The sequence below is a fragment of the Sapajus apella genome, unplaced genomic scaffold (genome assembly GCF_009761245.1).
Source record: "Sapajus apella isolate SASKATOON/1434 unplaced genomic scaffold, GSC_monkey_1.0 scaffold96, whole genome shotgun sequence".
NCBI classification, from domain to species: domain Eukaryota; kingdom Metazoa; phylum Chordata; class Mammalia; order Primates; family Cebidae; genus Sapajus; species Sapajus apella.
Window position 1 is genome coordinate 4,464,094 of NW_022437036.1, and position 23,370 is coordinate 4,487,463.

Genomic DNA, 23,370 nt, shown 5'->3' on the forward strand with positions numbered 1-23,370 from the left:
TAACATCAGCTTTGGGAGAGGGCCATGAATAGATTTCTAAATATATTCCAGAGCAGAATTCAGTGGGATCTTGCAGTTTCTGACAGTGACTCGCGGAGAGTGCATCAGATGGGATGAGAACATGACATCAGCCACACAGGCGGCCATACTGGGCAGCTGCCTGCCAAGCGAGCCCTGTGCCTGCAGAGACCATTCCCAATCACTCCTTCCAGTCACACCAGCTCCATGCACCTTCTCTAATAGGAACGGGGCCTACCTCACGGTCAACTGAGGCCTCTAGCTGTCAGATTCCAGAAAGATCTCTGCAGACCCTGGCTGTAGGCAGAATTTTCAAAGAAAACAACTGAAAATCTATTCCATGACTCAAGATGCTCCACAAGCAGATGAGGAATTTAAAAAGAAGTTCCGGATTGAAGGACATTCTGCAGAATACCCTACAGGTGCGCCTCAAAACTTCTAAGGTCACAAGAACAAGCAAAATCAGAAAAGGCATCACAGCAAGAGAGCCTGAAGGTACCTGATGGCTAGATGTCATGTGGGACCTGGTTGAGATCCTGGGATGGAAAAAGGGCATTTTAAAAAAAACTAAGGACATTGGAATAAAGTATGGACTTGAGTTAATGATAATGTTTCAAGAGTGGCTCATTCGTGGTACAAATGTACTAGAAGAATATAAGGGAGCCAGTGTGGGGTTTACGCAGAGTCTTTGAGCTAGCGTCACGACTTTTCTGTAAAACTGAAATCATGCTAACATTGAAAGTCTTTTTTTTAAAGTACTGAAATCATGCTAACGTTAAAAGTCTTTTTTTAAAAGTACTGTCTTCTTTCCATCAGACTGAGTGAGGGGGCTCCTGCAGGTCAGCTCCAGCCCCTGGAATGTGTCCCAGAGAATGGCATTCAAGGTGCTGGAGACCACTTGGGTAGGGACAGAGGTGGCTGCACTGGACCAGCCTGAACACCCAACTGCCAGGAGGTGTCTCCTGCAGGCTACAAAGGAGCAATGCGGGAAGGAGACCAGGCCGAACATGTTTCCAGTCTCCAGAGCAGGGTGTCCTCAGACCAGCAGCATCAGCAGCTCCTGAGCCCTTGCTAAAAATGCATGTTCATGCTGGCTTCATGGCAGATGCATCAAGTCAGGAACTCTGGGAAGGGACCCGGCATGCTGCGTAGAGAAGACCCCAGGGGAGTCTCATGCACCCTAAAGCTTAAGACCCCTGCTCTAGAAGACCACCCAGGAGGACAGAGACCCCAGCAGAGAGCGGGTGTGGAGCAGGCCACCAGTGGATCAGGGGCTGTGGGGTGCTGTCACATAGGGATTGGTACATGCTGTACTTGAAAGATGACCTGTGGATCAAAATATCCAAACACCCAGGAGAGCACCAAAAGAGAGGCAATTTTAACCAACTTCCAGGCCCACGTCAAGGAAAGCCACCCTCTGGAGACACTGCGCCAGCCGTTTCCCACTCGTGTCCCCACCCACCAAACCATCCACTTGGCACTGCTTCTCCCGCCAGCAGGTCCATCCCCTCTACACAACACCCATGGGCCCCAAAGCAGAAGTGAGGTGACCTTTCCGAGTCCCAGATCCATGGGTCACCCTCTGTCCCACAAGCATCAGCAGCTCTCCGTCACTCCATAGGATACAGACAAAAATCCTCAACCTGGTCTTCCCTGTCCTGTGTGGCAGGCCTGGGTCACCTCGCCATCCCCACCCACCAGCCTTTCAGCTCATGCTCACACAGTGCCCCTCCCACCACAGGGCCACCACATCTGCTGTTCCTCTGCCAGGGACAGTGGTCACTGTCCCCACCCCAGCTTCATCTGGTCCATTCTCACGTATCCTTCAAACTTCATATCTATGGCCCCCAGATACAGTTTTAAGAGGAAAAAGCCAGACACAGAACAGGAGCTAGCATATGCTTCCCTTTATGTTAAAAACCAAAGAAGAAAAAGAAAAGAATGTACAGAAATTTCCTGAAAGCATACACAAGAAATCCATCACTAGTTGTCTCTGGGACAAGAGACGGTGCACGACCAGGGAGACCTGGTTTTCACTAATGAAAAGGACAGCTGATGTTTGTTAAATACATACATGTGACAGGCATGAGACAGATCATACCATTTAACCCCCACAATAACTGCACGGTGCAGCTGCGACTATAACTCCCATTTCATAGATGAGGAAACTGAGGCCAAAGGAGAAGCAGACAACTGGCAAGTTGTAGCACGGGCTGGACCAAGCCTGATCCATGCAGAGCTGACACGCCTCCTCCACCCATCCTGTCTCCAGCCACCCTGGAATTTTTCAACATGCGCGTGTTCTACTTTTCCAGTTTTAAAAAGCCTGTTGAGTTTTTTTCAATAATGTTCCTGCCTCCCACAAAAAGCATTTATTTTCCCTTGCCCGCCTATATTTCCAAGGGGTGGGGGAGTGTTTTTGAAACTATGCATCATACAGGAACCATGGTTCTGAGTGTTTGCTGAAGATTTGGGTTCTTTTTTTTATTTTTTTTGGTCAACACTGCTGTAAAATTAGAATCCTTGTATAAGCCCTCCTCAAAATACATTGCACAGAGGAATGACATATTAGCCCAGGGGTTTTGCTCCAACAGGATAAGCCCAGACACTCTGGATGGCAGTTCACAGCCTTCAAGCAGGACACACATCTCCTGGTGGGTGCCAGGAATCGTCAGCCCTGGCCAGAGCTGGCTCCCTCAGTAGCCCAGGACAGATGGACAGACTGGACCCAGTGCTCGCCTCAGGTCCTGAGACGTCTCTGACGCCTGGTTTCCCTCATGCCCATTGTGGAGCTGAAGGGTCAGGAGACACACATGGCCTCTCTGTGTGCAGCGAGGTGGCTGACCATGCCGGGGCAATATCTGGGCTCCCCCAGCAAACAGGGAGCCCCCCTCGCAGCAGGCGCATGGCAGCCTCCTCCTGAGACTCAGTGCCCATCGCAAGTCAGAAGACGGCTGCTGTTCCATCAAGGCCAGCACTTTCTGCTCTACTACCTGACATAAACAGAGCATTTACCAGTGGGCAAATTACAGTTATGTCACTGCAACGTCAAAATCCTGCAAAGGCCACGTGCCTCAGCTGGAACTCATATCCCCAGGAGTAGGAACTAGCATTGTCCTGAGTTTATAGAGGAGATGGCCTGATGAAAGGACTGACAGAGGTTGGCCAGGCACAGTCAGTAGGGCTGAGGCTCAAGCCTGACCTGAGGGCCAGCTCCTAGGCAGCCAGGCACACCGGCTCCAGCTCCCTGCATGAGGGAAACACCACCACCCTGACCCTGAGTCCCTTTCAGCCTTTCCAAAAAAAATGAGGGGAAGCACCCACATGTGCACATGCGCACACACACACACTTGCACATGCACACATACATACACATATGCACCAACATGCACGCATACACACATGAACGCACACTCAATGATTCATTCTCCCAATGAATTTCGACAAAAATAAGCAGAAAAAGCTACAATGAAGGTTATCGCCTAAAAGGCAGATGGCAAGGTTGACCTTAAAAGATCTGCTTGTGAGTCTCAGAGGCTGTGCCTTCTCCCATGAGCTGCCTCTTTTTTTGGGGAAGAAAGGAGGGGAGTGGGAAGGGAAGAGGAAAGGCAAACTAAGCGCCATGTGATTCTGTAAAGGTGACCTCCCTTCCTTTGTCTTCTGCAGCCCCCAAACTCTTCTCCAGCTTGGTGCACTGTGTGTGAGATACAGCTCACCGTGCCCTCCACACCTCCCCAGGGGCCGGTGGCCTGTGCTTCCTATCACTTGTGTGCAGCTCCTGCCACTGAGGCAGGCGAGAAGGCTAGATTGCCACTGCCGATCAGCGCCTACCTGGGGAAGGCCACTGTGGGAAATCTACAAAGGGTTCCGGGCCACCCTTGAGGGCAAGAAAGACAGGAAGGAGGCAAAGATCTCATCATGGACCAGAAATATGCCTAAACCCCAGAAGAGAGAGAGAAACGGGGCATGTTGCATGTCCCAAGACCATGCTCCCAGCCTTGACACTATGAATGGTTCCCAAGATGTGCCACAGGCTGCCCAGTATGGCCCCACCTAATCCCTGTGTGGGGTCTAACTCCTAGGTCCTTCCATAGGGCAAGAGCAAGAGTCTGGGTAAGCCCCAGCTCTGCCACCTGCTCCCTGGGGAATCAGTCTGTGTGCACCGGGTGCTCACCTACAAATACCTACCTGCCCAGGGATGTGCAAGGATGAGGGAAAAGCAGGTGTGGGAGCCCACAGCCCCCCACAGCCACCCTCCCAAATTCTGCACAGTAGGCATCTCAGCAGCGGTGAGGTCCTGGGGCCTGCAGTGTCTTATGCTGCCAGAAAGCAAGAAAGAGCTCAGACAATGATGGGAGCACTCCACCCGCACAGGCGCCGACTAGAAGGAGCTCCTGGTGGCCACGTCTCGGACAGTTCTAACACCGAGAAAATGACAGCAGTGGACTCCACCCCACAGAATAAACACACATGCAGGCATCCACATGGGTGCGAGTAAACAGGTGGATAAATACACAGAAGAGTGGGGGAAGCTTTCCTTTATTAGTGAGTAATGGAACTCACGAATACATTTAAAAGAAATGATGGAAAGTGAGCCACCCCTGAACACGCACCATCTTGACCACTGGCAGGTGGAGATTCCCAGGGCCGGAAACGGTGCAATGAGAAACGACGTCTGACAGTCTCAAGGGAGTTTCCCACAAAACGCTGACGGATTACAAAGAGGAAGAAAGCGTTAACTTCAGAGCAGAGACATCGGCTGAGCACCCACAGTCAGCATCACCAGGATCGGGACAACTAACCTAGGGGTCTCCAGCGACATCGCTTATGAGGAATTTGCACCAAAAACACATAAACTGGATTTAAGAAGAAGGAAACATCAGACGACCCCTCATTTAGGAACGGTCTACAAAATAACTAAAAGCACTCTTCAAAGGCATCAGGCTATGAAAGACACTAAAAACCATCTCACATTGGGGGATGATGCTAAGGAGACATGCTGGCCGGATGCTTCATGGGATCCTGGGTGGATCACATGACAGAAAAGCACATTAACAGGAAAATGGACTAAATTCAGATAAGGTCGGTAGATGAGTTAATTGTATTGTACCAAATCTAATTTCTTAGTTTTGATGACTTAACTATACTTAAGTAGGATGTTATTTAGGGAATATAGGTGAAAGGTATATGGGAGTTATTTTTACTATTTTGTGATGTTTTTAGATGTCTAAAATATTTCAAGTGAAAAGTTTAAAAATGTTTTAAAGCAAATCAGAAATACACATACAAAGGAGTGGATATGGGGCCAGCCTGAGAGTCACACTAGTAAAGCTACCAGGTAACCATGGAAACACACCAGGGTCAGGGTGAATGTGAGGAGCCAGGGAGGGTATCGGAGGGGCGCCCACAAGGTCCTGTGTGCCAACAGGGAGGGTGACAACAGTCAAAAAGGCCCTGACACTTTCACAGCTGGCACAGCCTCCACGCTGCCCTTCCTGCGGCCTCAGTACAATGCCATGGCTGGCCCGTTTCACAGACCGGGAAACCTAGACAGCACAGAGCAGGAGCATCAGAGTCTGGCCGCACAGCGTTGCACCTCAGCTCCGTCAGGATAGCCAGGTGACCAGGATGATCCCTTCGCCTCTCTCAGCCTGAGGCCTTCCCCTGTAATATGGAAGCAATAAACTTCCCTTCTCATGTAAGTTTACTAATGCTGCATAACACAAAACCATAAGCTTAGTGGCTTAAAATAACACCTACCTATTAACTCACAGTTCCGTAAGTCAATAGCCAGGACATGGCAAGACTGGGTCCTCTGCTTGGGGTCTGAAAGGCTGACATTGGTGGGTCAGCCTGGGTGCTTTGTTATCTGCTCAGAGTCTGAAAGGCTGAAATCATCACTTATGGGGGATTTGCGCCAAAAACTTATAAACTGGATTTAATAAGAAGGAAACATCAGACAACCCCTCATTTAGGGACAGTCTACAAAGTAACTAAAAGTATTCTTCAAAGGCATCAGTGTGTCAGCCAGGGTACCCTCTCATCTTTCCCCAGGGGAGACTCTACTTCTGTGCTCATTCAGGCTGTTGGCAAGAGTCAGAGCCCTGTAGCTGTGGGACTAAGGTCCCTATCTCCCTGTTGACCACCAGCAGGGGCCACTCTCAGTTCCTAGAGGTCACTCACATTCCCTGCCACGTAGTCCTTTCCATCTTCAAACCAGCATCCCCGGCGTCCATCCTGTGCTTCCAATCTCAATCTCCAGGAAGAACTTTGTCCCCTTTAAGGCTTACCTGATAAGGGCAGGCCCACCAAGGCTTACACTTTCTTAAAGTCACCTGTGCATATAACATAGCCTAGGCATGGGGGTGAAACCCGTCACAGTCACTGGTCCCTCCCACACTCAGGGGAGGGGGCTATACCAGACATGGGTCACGGAGGGTCTTCATATAACAATTCTCCCTTCCAAGTTTGCTTACAGTAGGAAAAGCTCACGGGAAGCACTCAGTGAGCAGCCACCTCTGTGAGCATGCCTGCTCCGTCATTCCAGGAAAAGAACCTTTGCCTAAGGAGTCCACATCCAACTCCCATTTTCCAGCATCTCACATATAAAGACGAAAACGCCGTTCATCCTAGGGCATCCCAGGCAATTGCTCCAAGTGTCCTGCACTACCCCAGAGTCTCTCCAAACAGGTCCAGGCTCTCAGCCTGCTCAGCGTGAGACAGCACCTCTCCCACAGCCTTTGGGGTGTCTGCACTCACCTCATGAGGGTCCTGAGCAGAGCCTTCGGCTGCACCATGGGGTACCCAGACACCACATAGGCGCCTCATGGCAGGTACCCTTCCCTCCCCCATCCTGCCCTTCCCTTCCAAGCTGAGGCTGAGCCTCCTCTCCTGCACAGACCCTCCTCTGGGCAATGCAGTCCCAGCTCCTTTTCTGAATGAGCTCTGCAACCCCCCAGCCCAGGCCCTCACCACTGTCACTGCCACATCCTCCTCCCTGGTCTCACTCTGCTGCCTTCCTGGGACCCATTTCCACCCGGGGTGGCCAGCCAGAGTGATGGCTTGGAAATGTGCCTGATCACACTGCCTCTTGGTCTCTCTCTGTCACACACACTCACCTCACACACATACACACTCACACCCCTCTCTTCCGATGTCCCATGGTTCCTTCATGGCAGATAAGCTCCTCCCCGGTCCAGGCAGCCCCACCCGGTTGGCTTCCAGCTCCCCTCCAGCCCCACCCAGCATACTCCTGCTTCTCTCTTGCCTCTGGCCCCGCCGAAGCTACCCCCACCACCTGGCCTTTCACTGCCAGTCTCTAGGCCTAGCATACATTTCCCTTCCCTGCTGGGCTAATTAATTCCAAGCCACCTTTTGGCCCGAACTCAAGTGACCTCCCCTGGACCCTTCCCTCAGATCCCCAGACATGTCAACCCTTCAACAGGCCTGCAAGGCTCCAGGCCAGCCTCCCACAGCTGGATGGGGCATTCGCCTGTGGGCTGATATGACCCAAGCCCACCACCCAGCAGACTATCCGCCCACGGGGAGGAGGCGATAGGTTTTCTCACTGTGCTATTCCCCAGGCCCAGCCTCACCCCTGGCATTATCATAGGCACTAAATTTGCTGGAAGGGAAGGAGAAAGGAGGACAGACGGAGGGGTGGAAGGAGTGATGAAGGGAGAAATGACACGTGCCATGAGCGACACGGCATCATCACACGTCTTTTCTATGCCTCTTTTTTCTACTCAGGTTCTCAATTGTGAGCAGAAGCCACCTAATTGCCCTTCTGCACCTAGCACGGGTGCCCAGAATGTTGGCCCCATGGAATGTTAGCTGAGCCCCGGGGACTAAAGCTACAACTCCCACCTCCTCCCTGCTAAAGATTTCGCCAGGCAAGATGCAAGCATCAGTTCAACAAAACAAAGAAAGAAAATGATTGGAATCCCTCTTTTCCTATAAGAAAACAGCTGCTCTACACTAATATCCTTCTGGAATAAATTGTTATTAGTTAATTTTTTAAAACCACACAGAGACCAATTATTAACAAATGTGTGGGCTCACTTTCAGTGATGCTCAGGCTCCTGCTCACTGGCTTGCTCCCTGCTCCAGGAATTTCCAACAGGGTGAGACTATTTAACCTGAAGCCATCATGGAATTCTTTGTTGTTGTTGTTTTGGGTTCTTCCTTCCTGTGTTTTAATTTTTCTTGTGGGAACATGGGAGTAGGTATAAGAAGGGGTGCTAGGTGTCACTGCTGTGTATTCAAGTCAGTCAACGTTTACCAAGCACCTGCTATGGGCATGGCTCTATTCTACTGCCCAGGGAAGAGCTGGAACACCACAAATCCCTAAAGAAAAAGGACACAAATACACTCCCCAAGTGGAAAAGGGCTGGAAAAATATTACAGGAAAATAATCACATTTAAATGTCAACACTGTTTGAAGTAATGATCCTAAGGAAAAGACAGGCTGTATTAGATTCCCAGGGGGGAAGCAAGGGGGAGAGCCAGCCCAGGTGAATGAGAGCACAGGTAACATGCTGAGCTAACCCCACATGGCATGGTATTAAATGTGCTCCAATACTTACCCTTCCCATTTAAAAAAATGAGCTGAATTATAAATTTTCCCTAAATCTTTTGTTATTTTACATCAAAGCAGAACCAGCTACTTGCAAGGATTAGGGGAAAGAGCTAAACAGAGCAAACAGCCAGTGCTCCCTCAGCTCAGTATCCAATGTGCGGGTTCCTTCCTGAGCCCGAAGGCAACCCTAAGGAGCCCAGGGGCTCGTGGTCAGCTCAGCATAGCCACAGCCTCATGTCCCAGCTGGAATGAAACTCAGCCTTTGACCCTGGGTCTTTCACCCAACTCAGTGTTCTGACTGCCTCAAGTCAGCTCCCCCACTAGGAAATCAGGGTACAATGCCTTAGAGGAGCTTCCTGGTACACCCAGTGATCTCCTGAACCAGCTCCAGGGTGGTACAGGGTAAGGGGAGGAAGTTCTAGAAGGATGCCCAATTTCACCCAGCAGCTCAGGCCAGGAAAACCCTCCCTCCTGTATCTTGAGGCCCAAAGGGAGACAAGGGCATCTGGGAGCGTCAAAACTGCACCAGATCAGAGCCTCCTGCCCTCACCCACCAAGACACGGCCTTTGGTGGAAGCTTCTCCACAATGATAGGAGGAGGCTAACGCTGGTTCATGGTGACCAGGATCTTCCTGTGTCCCAGGCAGTGTGCTAAAGGCTTTACAGAAATCATCTCATCTCAGCAGCATGACTGCCCGTCTAAGGAGGTGTTAATATAAGTGAAGTAATCCTCATTCTGCAGATGGGAAAACTGCAGATCAGAGATGTTAGGTAAGTCTTCCAAAGCCATACACTGAACCCAGGCAGTCTGACACCAGAGTCCACGTATCTGCAAGAACCCCACAGACCTTGTCTGTTGGCTTCCAATGTCAAGGCAGCACCCTATTAGAGGTGGCAAGAGCTTCCAAGATGGTTCCGACTTTAGGAGCCCACAGACTACATAGGGAAATAAGTCTGTAGATTACAAGACTGGCCCCAATTCCCCACCTTACCTGTGTCTACATATGACTTTCCTGCTCCCCTCACCAAAGGGGTCAAGCATATTTCCCTCCCTTTGACCTGAAGTTTGCCAATAGGCTAATAGAATCAGCATAAGTAAAGGTTTCCAGCCTAGACCCTAAGAGGTCCCACATATCTTCACCACTGCACAAGACAGACACTGCTGGTTTAGACCGCAGGCCAAGAAGGATAAGAGATGCATAGAGAAGAGCCAGCCTGGACCATCAACCCAGCCAACCTTCAGAAACCCAATGACTGAAAGCTCAATGGGGTCTGGAGATTGCTTTTGCAGAAGCATGTGACACCTGGCAGAGAATGAATGCGACACAGCACAGAAGGGGGCAAGTTTGAGAGGTCCGGCACTTATTACTTATGCGTCCCGTCATTTTACTTGTGAAAATGTTATGCCCCTAGCCAGACCACGAGCTTCCCGGGTGCACCACACCTCTTTACCTCACCCGCACACCATGCTCCGTGCACACTGTAGCACTTAACCCACCAGCAGATAGATCAGCAATCATGACCGGGCCACAAGACCAAGATGGCAATTGACAACAGCATTCCCCTATTTCACCGAAACCTGTACACCAGCCTTGTGGGTTTTGCCATGCCTATGTCTTCCAAGCACTACGTTCATGGTTTCTTTCCATATTTCTGTGTATTGCCACCACTATATTATTAATATTTTTAAGTCATGTTCTTTTTTATGTAAATAAGCTTGATTGGAAAGAACACTTCTATAGGACCCCTCTCGATGGAGAACCTGTATCTCTGGTTGTACATAGAGTATAACAAGAAAATAAAGAATGTGGGGCAGGGGCCAGGCAGACCCCAGAAAAACAGGTGACAAGACAGTCCTGACACCATGGAGGTCATCAGATCTCAAGAGTTTTGTACAAAAGACCCAGCCAATAAATGTGCCAAGGTCAACAACCACTTGACTCAAGAAACACAGTCAGCCCAGAAGTAAGGCTGCCTAAGACAATGTCTTCCTGCCAAAGGGAGGCAGAAAGACCATTTTTGGCATATCTTCCTGACTTCACTGAAATCCTGGAGCTAGTGATTACAATCAGGCAACAATTTCTTCTACCTATGAATACAAACTTTCAAGAGGTAATGGAACCAAAAAGTAACGCAATAACAATACAACTCATTAGGAAGAGTACTGCAAGACCAACGGTGATTTTTAAAAGGGGTGTATTACAAACAAGAGCATGGTATGTATAATAAATATATTTCTTAAGTCATAGAGCCACAGCTCCTGTTCTCTCAGTGCAGGGCAGATTCATTTCGTGCCTGCCAACTAATCAATGTCAAAGTCTACAGACATCGTGCCCATTAGATAAGGTGCGTTGCCAAGCTACCCATCCTAACGACTTGCTTTAACAAACAGGAACATGAGCCCCAGCCCATTAAAGACAGGACCTTCAACAACTCCGCAGACAGCTGATTCTCTGCCATCACCTTGCCTGACTTTCAATAAATAAATCTTGTCCCGGTGGCCATTTTGGTTAAATGAACTGGGAAATGAAAGAGTACATCTGTCTCTGTGTGTTTTTGTGACTACAGGTATGTATACATCTGTCAGCTAGATGTCTGGAGCCAGGCATGGGGGTGAAACACATGCTTCTATTGCATGTAAAGGACAGAGGACCACTCTCCATTAAGTGCAGGATGAGGGAGGCAGAAGCTGGGTGGTGCAGATAGGGGTGGGCCGGGCCTCAGACTCACTTGGATTCAAGCTCGTCTTCAAGCCACCCCTTTATAGAAATGTGACCCCGGGCTGCTTACTCAGCCCCCTAGCTTTCTGACCCCACCTCAAGGGTTTAGAGGAATATTCAATAAAAGGAAGTATGATGCTCCTTTTATAACAAGGGTTGACAATATTTTCACTCCAGCCATTGATCACTGACCAGATGATGGGCTCTGTGAGGAACAGTGACCCTGCCTCTCTTGTTCCCTGGATTCATATTGTTAAATAAAATTCAAATAGACATTATGTTTAAGTTTCGATAACGCATCTTAGTTAAACCTTTAATTTCCTAGTAATGGCACAAAACAGAAAAACTGCTTCAGTCTTCCCATGAGATTCTTTCTATTCGAGGTTTGAAAGGGCAACTACAGGCCACATGCAGCTCCCAGACATGTTTTGTTTTGGTCACATGGTGCTTTTTTTTCCCTTAAGATAGAGTCTTGCTCTGTCACCCAGGCTGGAGTGCAATGGTAAGATCTTGGCTCACTGCAACCTCTGCCTTCTGAGTGCAAGTAATTCTCTGCCTCAGCCCCCACCCCACCCCAAGTAACTGAGATTACAGGAACCCACCACCACACTCAGCTAATTTTTGTATTTTTAACAGAGATCGGGTTTCACCATCTTGGCCAGGCTGGTCTTGAGCTCCTGACCTCATGATGCACCCACCTCGACCTCCCAAAGTGCCGGAATTACAGTTGTGAGCCACCGTACCCGGCCACATGGTGCTTTTTTTTAAGTTGATATGGCAGAGACTGCAGTTCACTACCTGATAGTCATTCCCATCCTCCCCTTCCTCTGAGCCTGCTCTTGTTAGGGGTAGCAATACACCTATCTCAAACAAACAAAAAGGAAACAGCTATACTTCCCAGGCTCCCTGGCAGCTGTAGCCATTTGATGCCCTCAGGCAAAGGGGGTATAAGTGGGTGTCACTGGGCAGGGCTCCCAAGAAGGCAATGTCAAACTTGGCAGATGGACAGTCCCATGCCTCTCGCTATCCTCTTTGTCCTGCCTAGAAAATGTACTTCTTGCTGGAGGTGAAGCAACTATGTCGTAACCAGAAATCAGTCAGAAAATCACTGAGCATTCCACCCTACAACAGGGAAGCCATCATGCTGTCTGGACTTCCGGTGGAAGGAAAACCTTTATCTTCTTAAGCCCGTGTTATTTAGGTTTTCTATTATGTAAAGTCAACCCAATCCCTAATAGATAAACTTGCAATATTTAAAAATCACATCTGATAGGGTTTGAATGTCTGTCCCTCCAAATCCCATGTTGAAATGGAATCCCTAATGTTGGAAGTAGGGCCTGGTGGGAGGGGTTTCATTCATGGGGGTGGATTTCTCATGAATGGCCTGCTGCCCTCCCCTTGGTGCTGAAGGAGTTCTGGCTCTGACAGTTCACAAAGACCTGGTTGTTTAAAAGGTCACGACAGCTCCCTCCCAGATCCGTCTCTTGCTTCCATTCTTGCTGTGTGATGGGCCGGCTCCTGCTTTGCCTTCTGCCATAATTGGAAGCTTCCTGAGGCCTGAGGAGGTGCAGATGCTGGCACCATGCTCCCTGTACAGCCTGCAGAACCGTGAGCCCGTTTAACGTCTTTTACTTTATAAATTACCCAGTCTCAGGTATTTCTTTATAGCAACACAAAAACCAAATACACATCTCAAAATCTGGATTCCCAGTGTTGCTCTTAAAACAGAATGGTTGGTGGGGCTCACACCTGTAATTCCAGCACTTTGAGGGGCCAAGGCAGATGGACCACAAGGTCAGGAATTCAAGACCATCCTGATCAGCATGGTGAAACCCTGTCTCAACTAAAAATACAAAAAACCAGCCGGGCACGGTGGCACACACCTGTAGTCCCAGCTACTCAAGAGGCTGAGGCAGGAGAATTGCTTGAACCCAGCAGGTAGAGGTTACAGTGAGCCAAGATCATGCTACTGCACTCCAGCCTGAGCAACAGAGAGAGACTTCATCTAAGGGGAAAAAAACAAAAACAAACCCGGGTGATCTCGCCAGCCTGTGCCCACATTTCCATGTGGTGAGAAGCAGCTCTGCCCTGGCTGGCATGCATGCTGACCCTCCCAAGGCAGGAGTGCTGGTCCTGCAGACCCTGCAGTGTGGTGCCCTGTGCGGAACAGTTTTCTAGTGCATGGAATAGAATCCGCCTCTCAAATTCAATAACAAAAAGCCTCAAACTATCTAATATGATTGGTTATAGTCAAACTTCTTCTTTTTGCCTCTGTTCCTGTGTCATTTCACATCCATCCATAAATGCTGCCCTAGCTGAAGCCCTGGGGAGGGCCTGGGACACACCCACTCTCTGCGCCAACCCATCCGGCATGCTTTGGCCATGCCACAGGACTAGCATTAACATGGCTCACGTGTGTCATTCCAGACAGGTGCCCACCCCTACAAAGCACCTTCCCTAAAGATACATTTGCAACGGAAACAAACTCATCAGAGTAAAACAATCCCCCCAAAATAAACATTCAAATCCCATTTCAAGACAACCAGCATCCTCTCCCATAATTATCAGACCAGAGGGAACGACTTGTAAAGGTGGGAGGACTCTAGGAGATTTCCAGTCATGAGCTAGGGAGGCAGGAAGGGAGCTGAGGAGCAGCATCTGAGGCTGGGTGAACCTGGGGCTGGAGAGGGAGGCAGGAATGGGGAGGCACAGCCTCCACAAAAGGCAAGAGTGGGAAAGCGTCAGGGAAAAGCCTGTTAGAGCCACAGCCGGCCCAAAGCCCAGAATTGGAGCAGGAACCCGCACCCTCCTCCTCTTTCCTCTGCCATTCTGGGAATGGCCCTGGTGCCTGAAGCTGCTCTGCGCCCATGACTTCTGCCTGGCCCCTAGCCAGATCAGTCCTCTTACATTTCACAGAGCTGGGACAGGCTGACCAGCTCAGCCAGACACAGAGCAGGGCTGGGGTGGACCTGCAGGCTGCTCCTCTTCCCCCTCCCTGCCGCATGAATCACTGTGGTCACTGTCGCCATGACTTTGTTAAAAAAGATGGAATTTCCTCAAGGGGACTGGAGAATGTTGTGGGAGGTGTCTGCCTCCTAAAGCTGCATCTCAGAAATTAGTCATTGTTAACAGCTCACTTATCCTCACTCACTCTGAACTTAAGGACAGTAATGACCATCATTTTACATGAAAGGAAACTGAGATTCAGAGAGGTAAAGTGACTTGCCCAAGGTCACACACCTTGTCCATGGCCGAGTCAGGACTTGGACCCATTTATTTAGCTCCAGGGGAAAATCTCCTTGCGGCTGATTGTTCTCTCAGCCATAGAGGCCCTTCTGGCAAGAGCCAAGCATGCCGCATCGCAGGTTCTCTGGGAAAGCTCCCTGAATTGAAAGAAACGAGTCCTGTGTGGACAGGAAATTATCTCTGCTGGGTACCCCCCCCCTTCAGAGGATTCGATGAGGAGACTTGGGAGGCTGAGGGTCCCTTCCTGCAGGAGAGCTCAGGACCACACCAATCACTCTGGCACATCCACACCATCAGCATTCACTGGGGAACTACCAGGTTTTAGCACAGTGCCAGCACTGGTGGCACAGCCAAGAAGACCACAGACAAGGCCCTGACCTCATGGAGCTTACAGTCCAAGCAGCACTGCCCAACACAACTGTCGGCAGGGATGGAATGTTCTAGATCTGCACTATCCAGTATGTCAGCCACAGCTGCATGTGTTTCCTGCACACTTGAAATGTGGCTAGTACAACTGAGGAAACAGAATATTTTATTTAGATTTAAATTGCCACATGTAGCTAGTGGCTACTATATTAGACCATAAACAAGTTTGTCTAATAAACAAATGAGATTATCTCCAAGAGTGCCAAGGAGGCTCCAGTGATGAGGAGGGAGGCAGGTGAGGCTGGAGGGTGCCCCTGGGTCTGACTTCCTCACGTCTGCTGTTCCAATGCTAACAGCTCCGCCTGGTACTTAGGCAGGCCCTAAAGACAACGGGGTCCACTGTCATTGGCTTCTGTGTGGTTTAGGGTGGGAAGGGACAGAGATGAGGAATTTTTTTCTCTTTCGAGGCAGGGTGTACCTCTGTCACCCAGACTGGAGGTCAGCGGCATGATGTTGGCTCCCTGCCACCTCTGCTTTCCCAGCTCAAGCGATCCTCCACGCTCAGCCCCCGAGTGGCTGGGACTATAGGCGCACACCACCACACCCGGCTTTTTGTATTTTTTATAGAGAGAGGGCTTCACTATGCTGCCCGGGCTGGTCTCAAACTCCTGTGCCCAAGCAATCTGCCCACCTTGGCCTCTGAAAGTACTGGGATTACAAGTGTGAGCCACCATGCCCAGCTGGAAAAGGAGTTTTAGGGCATCCATCTTCTATAATGAACAGGCAATGCTTTTATAATCAGAAAAAAACCTCTACATTCTCAAACTCGGTATTTTTTTAGGCATCTAGCTTCTATGTTTTTAATAACCCTGAAGAAGCTGACAAGGTGATTACTGCATAGTTCTACTGCTAATTAAGCCACGTAGACACTCTACAAGGGGCCAGAGGGAGATCCCCAGATCCCAGGACTCTAGAATAAGAGAACATTCAAGGAAGGAAGCTAGAAAGAGCCACAGTACAGACACAAGAGGCTCCTGCCCCTGCCCTCTCCCACGCCCAGACAGAGCAGTATTACAGGGTTTGAGGCAACAGAGACACTAGACCAGATTTGCATTTTGGAAACATCCTGTTCTGCTGGAAACTGGTAAGAGGAAGAGAACCAAGACTCAGGGTTGAGGTTGTCCAGAAAATGGAAGGTAGGAGCTAAACCCGGGTGGGGGTGGGGGTGGGAGAAACAAGTGGGTGGGCTCCAGAAGGCCAGTGGCTGGCAGGACCTGGGACCATGGGAGAGGGAAGTGTCAAGAGCAGAGCCTGGTGTTGAAGGTGCGCAGGTGATGAAGGAAGCAGCCATCAGCACAAGCCCACACCTGCCTGCAGGCAGAGCGGCATGAAGGAGGAGGGGGCCAGCATGAGATGCCCTGAGCCTAGAGCCTGGGGAATGTGTCTGAGCATCTGTGTATAGCTCGGGGTAGGGGAGGACGCTCAGAGAGGCTTCTCCTTCTCCAGGCGGTAAAGCAGCCCTGGATCCGGCCCTGTGGAAGGACGAAGGTGCTGGCTCCTCCTCACTCACCCTCGAAGCCCCTCTCTGGCCCCATCCAGCTAGCAGGAGTGACCAGTTGCCTGGACAGGCACCGCCACATAGGTTGAGACACCAGCGCCTGGGGCTTGTGCCCATTCGTCCTAAGAATACTTACTGAAAATCTCCTGCATATGAACTCTGTGCTGAACTCAGGGGTACAGCACTGCGGGTGGCAGTCAAGCTCTCTGTCCTCAGGGGGATCCCAGTCCAGAAGGAACAGTCCTCAAAGAATAAAACTAACAAGAACCCCAGGTGGTGATGGTGCCAGGAGCAAATCAGAAATGAGATCAGAGCTCACTGGGGTGGGGCACAGGCCTGGGGGACTGGAAGGAGCCAGCAGGACACAAAGGTCTGGAGCTCGGAGCCAGGGAGTTTGGAGAATGGAGCTGGAGAGGTATGGAGCCAGGACAGAGCAAGGCAGCGACAGCAAAGGGACAGGGAATGGCTGGTGAGGAGCAGTGGTAGGATCATATTGAGGAAGGTCCAGGAGGCAGCCTAGGACCCGACAAGAAGGAGGCCACCATTGTGATGGGGCTGATGCCAGGGCTGGCCCCAGGACATGTCAGAGGCAGAAGCCCATTTCCAGAGCCTGAGAGCAGCTGGAAGAAGAGGAAGCAAAACTTCTCGTGACCATGGCTCCTTCAAAGGAGGAAAGATCAGGGGATGCTTCCATACCTTTGATTACATTTTTATTTTGGTAGAGCGCCTAACCATGCTCATGGGCATAGTCTGCGCGTTTACAGAGAGGCACATTGGGAAGATGCAGATGGGCGCGTTAACTAAGCAGTGGTGAGAGCAGCGGGAAGGTCAGCCCTAGGGGAAATATTTCATCCCGTAGTCCATGGCCACAGACCTGGCCATGGGGAGATTTAATGCACTAATAAGGCCACAAAAAGACACTGATGCTCACTAGCAATCAGAGAACTGCAAATTAACACAACAAGAAATGATTTGTCACCCTTCATGCTAGAGAAAAATAGATTGATGATCTCAGGTGTTGGCAAGGGTTTGGAGAAAGGGCACTCTCATAGATTACGGAAAGAGTGTGAATTCGTACATTTTCTAGGAGGGTGCAATATCATTAAAATAAAATATGTGGGTCCCCTGTGGCCGGCCTCAACATCCCAAGAGGAAATTCTCAGGTGAGCACAAGGCAGTCTGTGCTCGGGTAATTACAGCTGTGTTGCCTGCAGTGGGTAAGAACTGGAAACAAATATCCGATGGTTAAACTGAAAATCTGTTCCTTCGCATCCTGTGAGGCTGCTAAAAGAGAAAGGGAGACAGATACTGCATTGAGGCAAGATCTCCAAGACCCAGTGTGGAGTACAACCACCCATGGAGGAACCGTGAGTCCAGCACATCCCCGTGTGCCATTTCCCAAGCAACACAAGTACATAAAACATTGGGAGCAATCCAAAGGATGCTGCTCAATTCACAGCAGGGGTAACCTCAGGAGAATGGGAAAAAGAGGTGTCAAAGCATAGTTCACCTTTCTAAGAATGTTTCGAGTCCTTGCAAAGGGAATATTGATGTATTAAAAATGCCTTTGCAGGGGAAAGGGTAAACACAACCTTGGACTCTTTCATGAAATTATAGAATTTAGATGGGAGGAGACAGCTCTTCTACTTTACTCTGTGTGAGGTTATTCCACGGCTGGAGCTCTAGGTTCAATTTTCAGGAATCTTACATTAAAGCAGCAGGTGGACAAATGAGGGAGGCATTCTAGGGAGGGCAGATGAAGGGCTGAGACTCTTCAAGAACTGACTGAGGTTGTTTCAATACCTAAAACCTTAGGGTCTCTGAAAGCACTGAGTAACATGCAGCAGAAGATCCCATCAGGACTGATGGGTACCAGACCCTTTGGAACCATTGGAAAAAATTCTTAAACAGATCTGCCCAAGGACAAGCATGCACTACATCAGAAAGAATTGTGTACACCATCAAAAGAGGTATGCAAGCACACACCAGGCCAGCTAGGCAAGGTGCGTACGGAAAATACTCCCTGAGTCCACCCTTCCTGCCTCAAGTTCCTACATCCCTTCCAACTTGATGATTCTGATTCTCTTTCTGCCAGAACAGAAAGAAACACAATCTGCTCCACACAATCCGTAAATACTTAATTGTTTGGTGCTTTTTAGTACGCTTCTACTGCTCACAGAATTGCACATATTTTAGACTTTTCACCTCTGGCATCTGCTCCCTGGGTCCCATTTTGACCAGTTGCACCAGAGGAGATCTCAAGCCTGCACCCTCCCACACATAACTTAATCACAGACACCCCAGCCCTTCCTCCTCCTTCCCTCATGGACCAGCACCACCTGCCCAACCCTCCGTTCCCACCCACAGAGGCATAAACTCACAGACAGCCAAAAAGCCAAGTCCTCCATAATTTCCATTTCAAGTTTGCTTCCTTTTACTGCCAGGGAGACAAAGGGAGCTGAGAAGGATTCTCATGAAGAGCTACTCAACTTCCATGATTGGAACAGTGGAGGATTGGCCTCTCCAACCCAGAGAAAGGCAATCCATCATGGAGGGCTGAAGGCTGAATCACACATTCCTAATAAAAGGATTAATTAAAGCCTTAAGGGTCTGCCAGGGCAGCCTCTGCTTGAAACTCTAAGGAAATTAACCTGCCCTCCCAGATAGAGAAAAGTCAGAGATTTCTTCAGGCTGGAACCTCAGTTTGACCAAGTGACACAGTGTCAATTGTTCTAACAAAGAAATCTTCCGGATTTGCATGGGTTTATTGTTTAAATTTTCTAATGGGGGCTCCAGTGCCCACACAGCTGCCTGTAATGGGTCCTTGCAGGCAGTTTATCAGGAAGCTCTGATGTGTTCAGTGAAGGAATCCCTCCCCACAAAGCCAGCCTTCACCCGGGCCCCAGGGATTATCTCTACTTTGATGCCCACCATTTAACATGATCAAGTCCCCATTTGGGCTCTTTGCATTTAGAGAGAATAAGTCTTCAAAGGCAGGCAAAGCAACTTGTTATCAAAACAGAATCTACGAAGGAATTGTGCTTCTCTAAGATACAAAACTGAGTCCTGTGGCTTGATACCAAAACACCAGCTTTCATTCTTTTTTTGAACCCTACATTTCAGAAGCCCAGACTTCTCCCTGTGAAGTGAAAATTGCCTTCTGGTGGAGAGAGGTTTTAATGATCACTTTGCTTCCTGCGTCTCCATGGTGACAGGCGCACAGAGCCCACCCCCCTCCTGCTTTATTAGGCCTTTCTTCCTCTCTGGAAAGTAATCAATCAAGCCCTATAGATGCCTTTGTGACCGGTTTATCGCCTAAACAATCAACGCTGCCTTGGGGGTGGAAGAGTGGACAGAGTCCACACACTGTCACGAAACCGGGCTCTGTCCTGGCGCACGCCCTTCCTCTCCCTGCCGGTGGCTCTGCCCAGCACACCTGTCCGGGGGTCGGGCGTGCCCAGGTGCGCCAGGCCCCGCTGGAGTCAGGCGGCCAGTGGAAGCCCTCAGCGCTGTGGCCTCAGCTGCGGAGCGCTGCCCTCTCAGAGCGGATGCCCAAGCGGGGATCACCGGAGCTGGGGCCCGGCGTGGGGAGGGAGGGAAGAGCCCGGAACCAGCGCTGGGCGGAGGCGGCCACGGGTCTGCCTGTCTTCCCCCAGCCGGCCAGCACCCGAGGAAGGGAAGCCCCCTTCCAGGGGACTGCAGAGCTCACCAGCCGGCGAGAAGGGGAGGTTGCAGCGCCGGGCTCTACCCAGGAAATCAGCTCTTTATGGACAAAGGACTCTGAGGCGCCCCAGCCCTGCGCGGCTGGGGATAGGAACCACGGGGCCGAGCGCCGGGTCCTGTGGCGGCTCCCGAATGCAGGCAGGGCGCGGAGCCCCGCGGGGTCCTGCTCCCAGCGCCACCTGCCTCAGGCCTCCCCGACCCCGCCCGCCGCCGCCGCCCAGCCCGTTACCTGGATTCTCCCCGGCGTCCGCGGAGGAGGTGGCCGAGGAGTCGGTGAGGACGCTGGGGTCACTCTGCGAGCGGCCCCGCGACACGAGGCAGCCGCTCCCGTCCTCCGACGCGGCCATGGGCCCGGCCGGCGCGGGGGCAAGTTAGAGCGAGCCGCGTGGAATCAGAGCATCCGAGACGGCCAAGGTCACCGGCGAGGGGGCTGGAGGGGGCGTCTTTTTAAAACAGAAAATTTTAAAAAGGCCGGGAAAGGAAAAGAGCTGAAAAAAGACGCCGGAGCTGGCGTCAGGGCGGGGAGACAATAGCCTCGCCGGCTGCAGCCAGGCGCATCCCGGCGTGCGCGGCCTCGCTTTGTTATTTATTCGTGTTTATTCCCATTCTTCAGTCTATATTCCAGAAAAAAAAAAAGTTGAACCAGGAAATAAAAACTTTTTCTTGTCAGTGTTTATTGCGTGCTTGGGGCAGGGGGTGATGTCCTGGAATGTCTGGGGGCGCTCCCTCCCCCCCCCCCCCCCCCCCACCCCCCCGGAGAAAAAGGAAAAAGGAAGAATCTTTGCTCTTGCGATTGCTTTAATCTGAAAGCTGTTCTTGGAGCATCTGTTGGAAAACATTAGGATTCTCCCATCATGCCGTGCGAGAGGAGCATGACGTCACGGGAGAGGGGCGTGAGAAGGCGCGTGGCCACAGGGAGGGGTCGTACATACCTGGACCACGCGCTGGGGTAGGGGAGGCGGGGCTGGACGGAGGATTAGGAGCCGCCCACCCCACCCAGCTGCGCTCTACAAGCAAGAAAGCTTCCTAGTCCCGCTTCCTCCCCTCCCCTAGGAAAGGGAACCCTGAGGGCCCCTAATTTCCCCAGCAGCTGCAGGCAGCTGGTTTCCCTGGTCCTTCCTCTGCTGGGTCTCGGAGGCCAGTGGGTGCTGACGCGCCCACCCCGGCACCGCGGGGAGCAACCTGAGGCTTCCTTCCCGCAGCCATCTGGCCTGGGCCTACCGGGCACCCCGACACTCCGACCCCCTCAGCCCCTACTCCCTCCCTGAGCGGGAGGAAGAGGGAGGAGGGCATGAGCCCTTTCCAATGAGCCGTCTTCTCAGACGCCCCTAGGAAGCTGAGGGGCCAAGCAAGGGAGGCGACACCCCCTAGGGCAGCCACTCACAGAGGTGTCCTCCAGGGTGCTAAGGAGCGATTCTCACAACCCCGGCGGTGGTGTGGGGCGAACACAGGCAGGCAGCTGCTGCTTCCCAAGCCAGGGCAGGGAAGGAAGAAAGTCCAGGAGAGGGGTAGAGAGGAGGCCGTAATGGGGCTGTCACCTGGCCTGGTCCTGGAAGGTGCCCAGAGAAGGACGCATTTCAACAGATTTCAGGATTCAAGGGTCGAAAAGACACCTATGAGAGGACACCCCCATTTCAATTTCTCAAACAACCCCATGGGGCAGCCCTGCTCTGGGTCTGCTTTGCAGGTGCTGGATATGAGGGGCAGAGTTGCTCACCGAGGGCCCTCCTGCTAGGGGCAGAGCCTTCTGTTAGGCTGTCCCCATCAGATTAGCACCCACAGCAGAGCCTGGGAGTGCAGGGTGAGTGCTGGCAGTGTGGACGAAACCCCAGTTAAGTGCCAAGGACAGAACTGAGCGGGATGGGGGTGGGGGAATAAAATGGATGTTCACTCCATACAGAGCTTTGAGCTCTCAGCAGCGGTTATTTCAGCAGCATCCCTCGCCTCCAAAGAAAGGACTCATTCATTCATTCAAACTATGTGCAGAATCAAGTTTGTGCCAGGCAGCACACCAGGCATTAGGGACCTAGCAGTGCACAAACACAGAGACGCCCCAACCCCTTGAGTCTTCTGGGAAAGAAGAATGGTCACCAACAAACTAATAAGATGCCCAAATAATCATTTAATTACAATTGGCAATCAAGATCATGAAACAAAGAGGAAACTGGTGGGAAACTGCCAGGACTAGATACGTTTTATCCACATAAAAATGTGCTGGCTGGATGGTGATATGCCCTGCCAGCCTTGGACTGGGCATTTTGCATGATTACTTCCTACAACTGCCCTGGGAGGTGGGAGCTACTGTGGTCTCCACTTTTGAGATGAGGGCAACTTCAAGAGGTGAGCACCCTGCCCAGGTCACAAGCCAGCACGTGGAAGAGCTGGGCCACAGCCAATGCTCCTGGCCCAGGGTCTCTCCAAGTGGGTCTTCAACACCTCCCACTCCAAGCCCCTGGGGTTCTCCTGACACACTGAGTACAGCCCCACGGGAAGGTTTCTGAATCCTTGCCCCCAACCATGCCATGGGCCCGTCCCGAGTCTGGGTGAGCGAACATCTGAGACAATTGAGTTCTATTGGAAGGAAGCCTGCAGCTGACCCAGCTGTGGCAAGTGGAGATGGTGGGGAGCGGCAGGAAGGGATGGAGGCCAGAGACTGGCTGTGGGTGGGGACGAGGAAGAGAAAGCACATGCCAGAGGTCTCCAGCTGTCTGTCATTTGCCAACCACCCCTACATTTTTTAGCCTTCCCTATTTACAACCTATCATCCCATTGCCTTAAGATTTGTCTTTAAATCTATTATTTGCACTTAAATGCATTTTTCCGCTCTCTCTTCCAAGCTTCCTTCCTTCCTCCTCCAAGCTTCCTTCCTTCCTCCCTCCCTCCCTCTACTTCCTTCCTTCCTGTCTTTCTCTCTTTCTTTCTTTTTCTGTTTTTTGTCTTTTGGTTTTTTTTGTTTGTTTGTTTGTTTAAAGAGTTTTGCTGTGTTGTCCAGGCTGGAGTGCAGTGGCTACTCACAGGAGCAATCATAGTGCACCACAGCCTCAAACTCCTGGGCTCAAGCAAGCCTCCCACCTCAGCTTTCCGAATACTTGGGATTACAGGTGTGCATCTCCACGCCTGGTCGACACGCATGTCAAAGGAAGCCTTCAGTAGGACGGGTG

General features: G+C 51.0%; 1 protein-coding gene across 4 annotated transcripts in view; it reads right to left on the minus strand.

The window, feature by feature from the left end:
- Nucleotides 1-23,370, minus strand: part of PHACTR3 (phosphatase and actin regulator 3) — a 258,234-nt gene that overhangs the window by 211,299 nt on the left and 23,565 nt on the right. Inside the window, exon 1 of one of the 4 annotated variants that reach the window (XM_032257138.1) lies at nt 20,439-21,009. The exons of 1 other annotated variant lie outside the window; for it this stretch is intronic. In XM_032257138.1, coding sequence (XP_032113029.1) covers nt 20,439-20,556 — 118 coding nt within the window. In that variant the 5' untranslated portion in view covers nt 20,557-21,009. Of the gene's footprint in view, nt 1-18,867; nt 19,870-20,438; nt 21,010-23,370 lie in introns of those variants that run through there. 2 more of the 4 variants (XM_032257137.1, XM_032257140.1) reach the window with 2 other exon arrangements.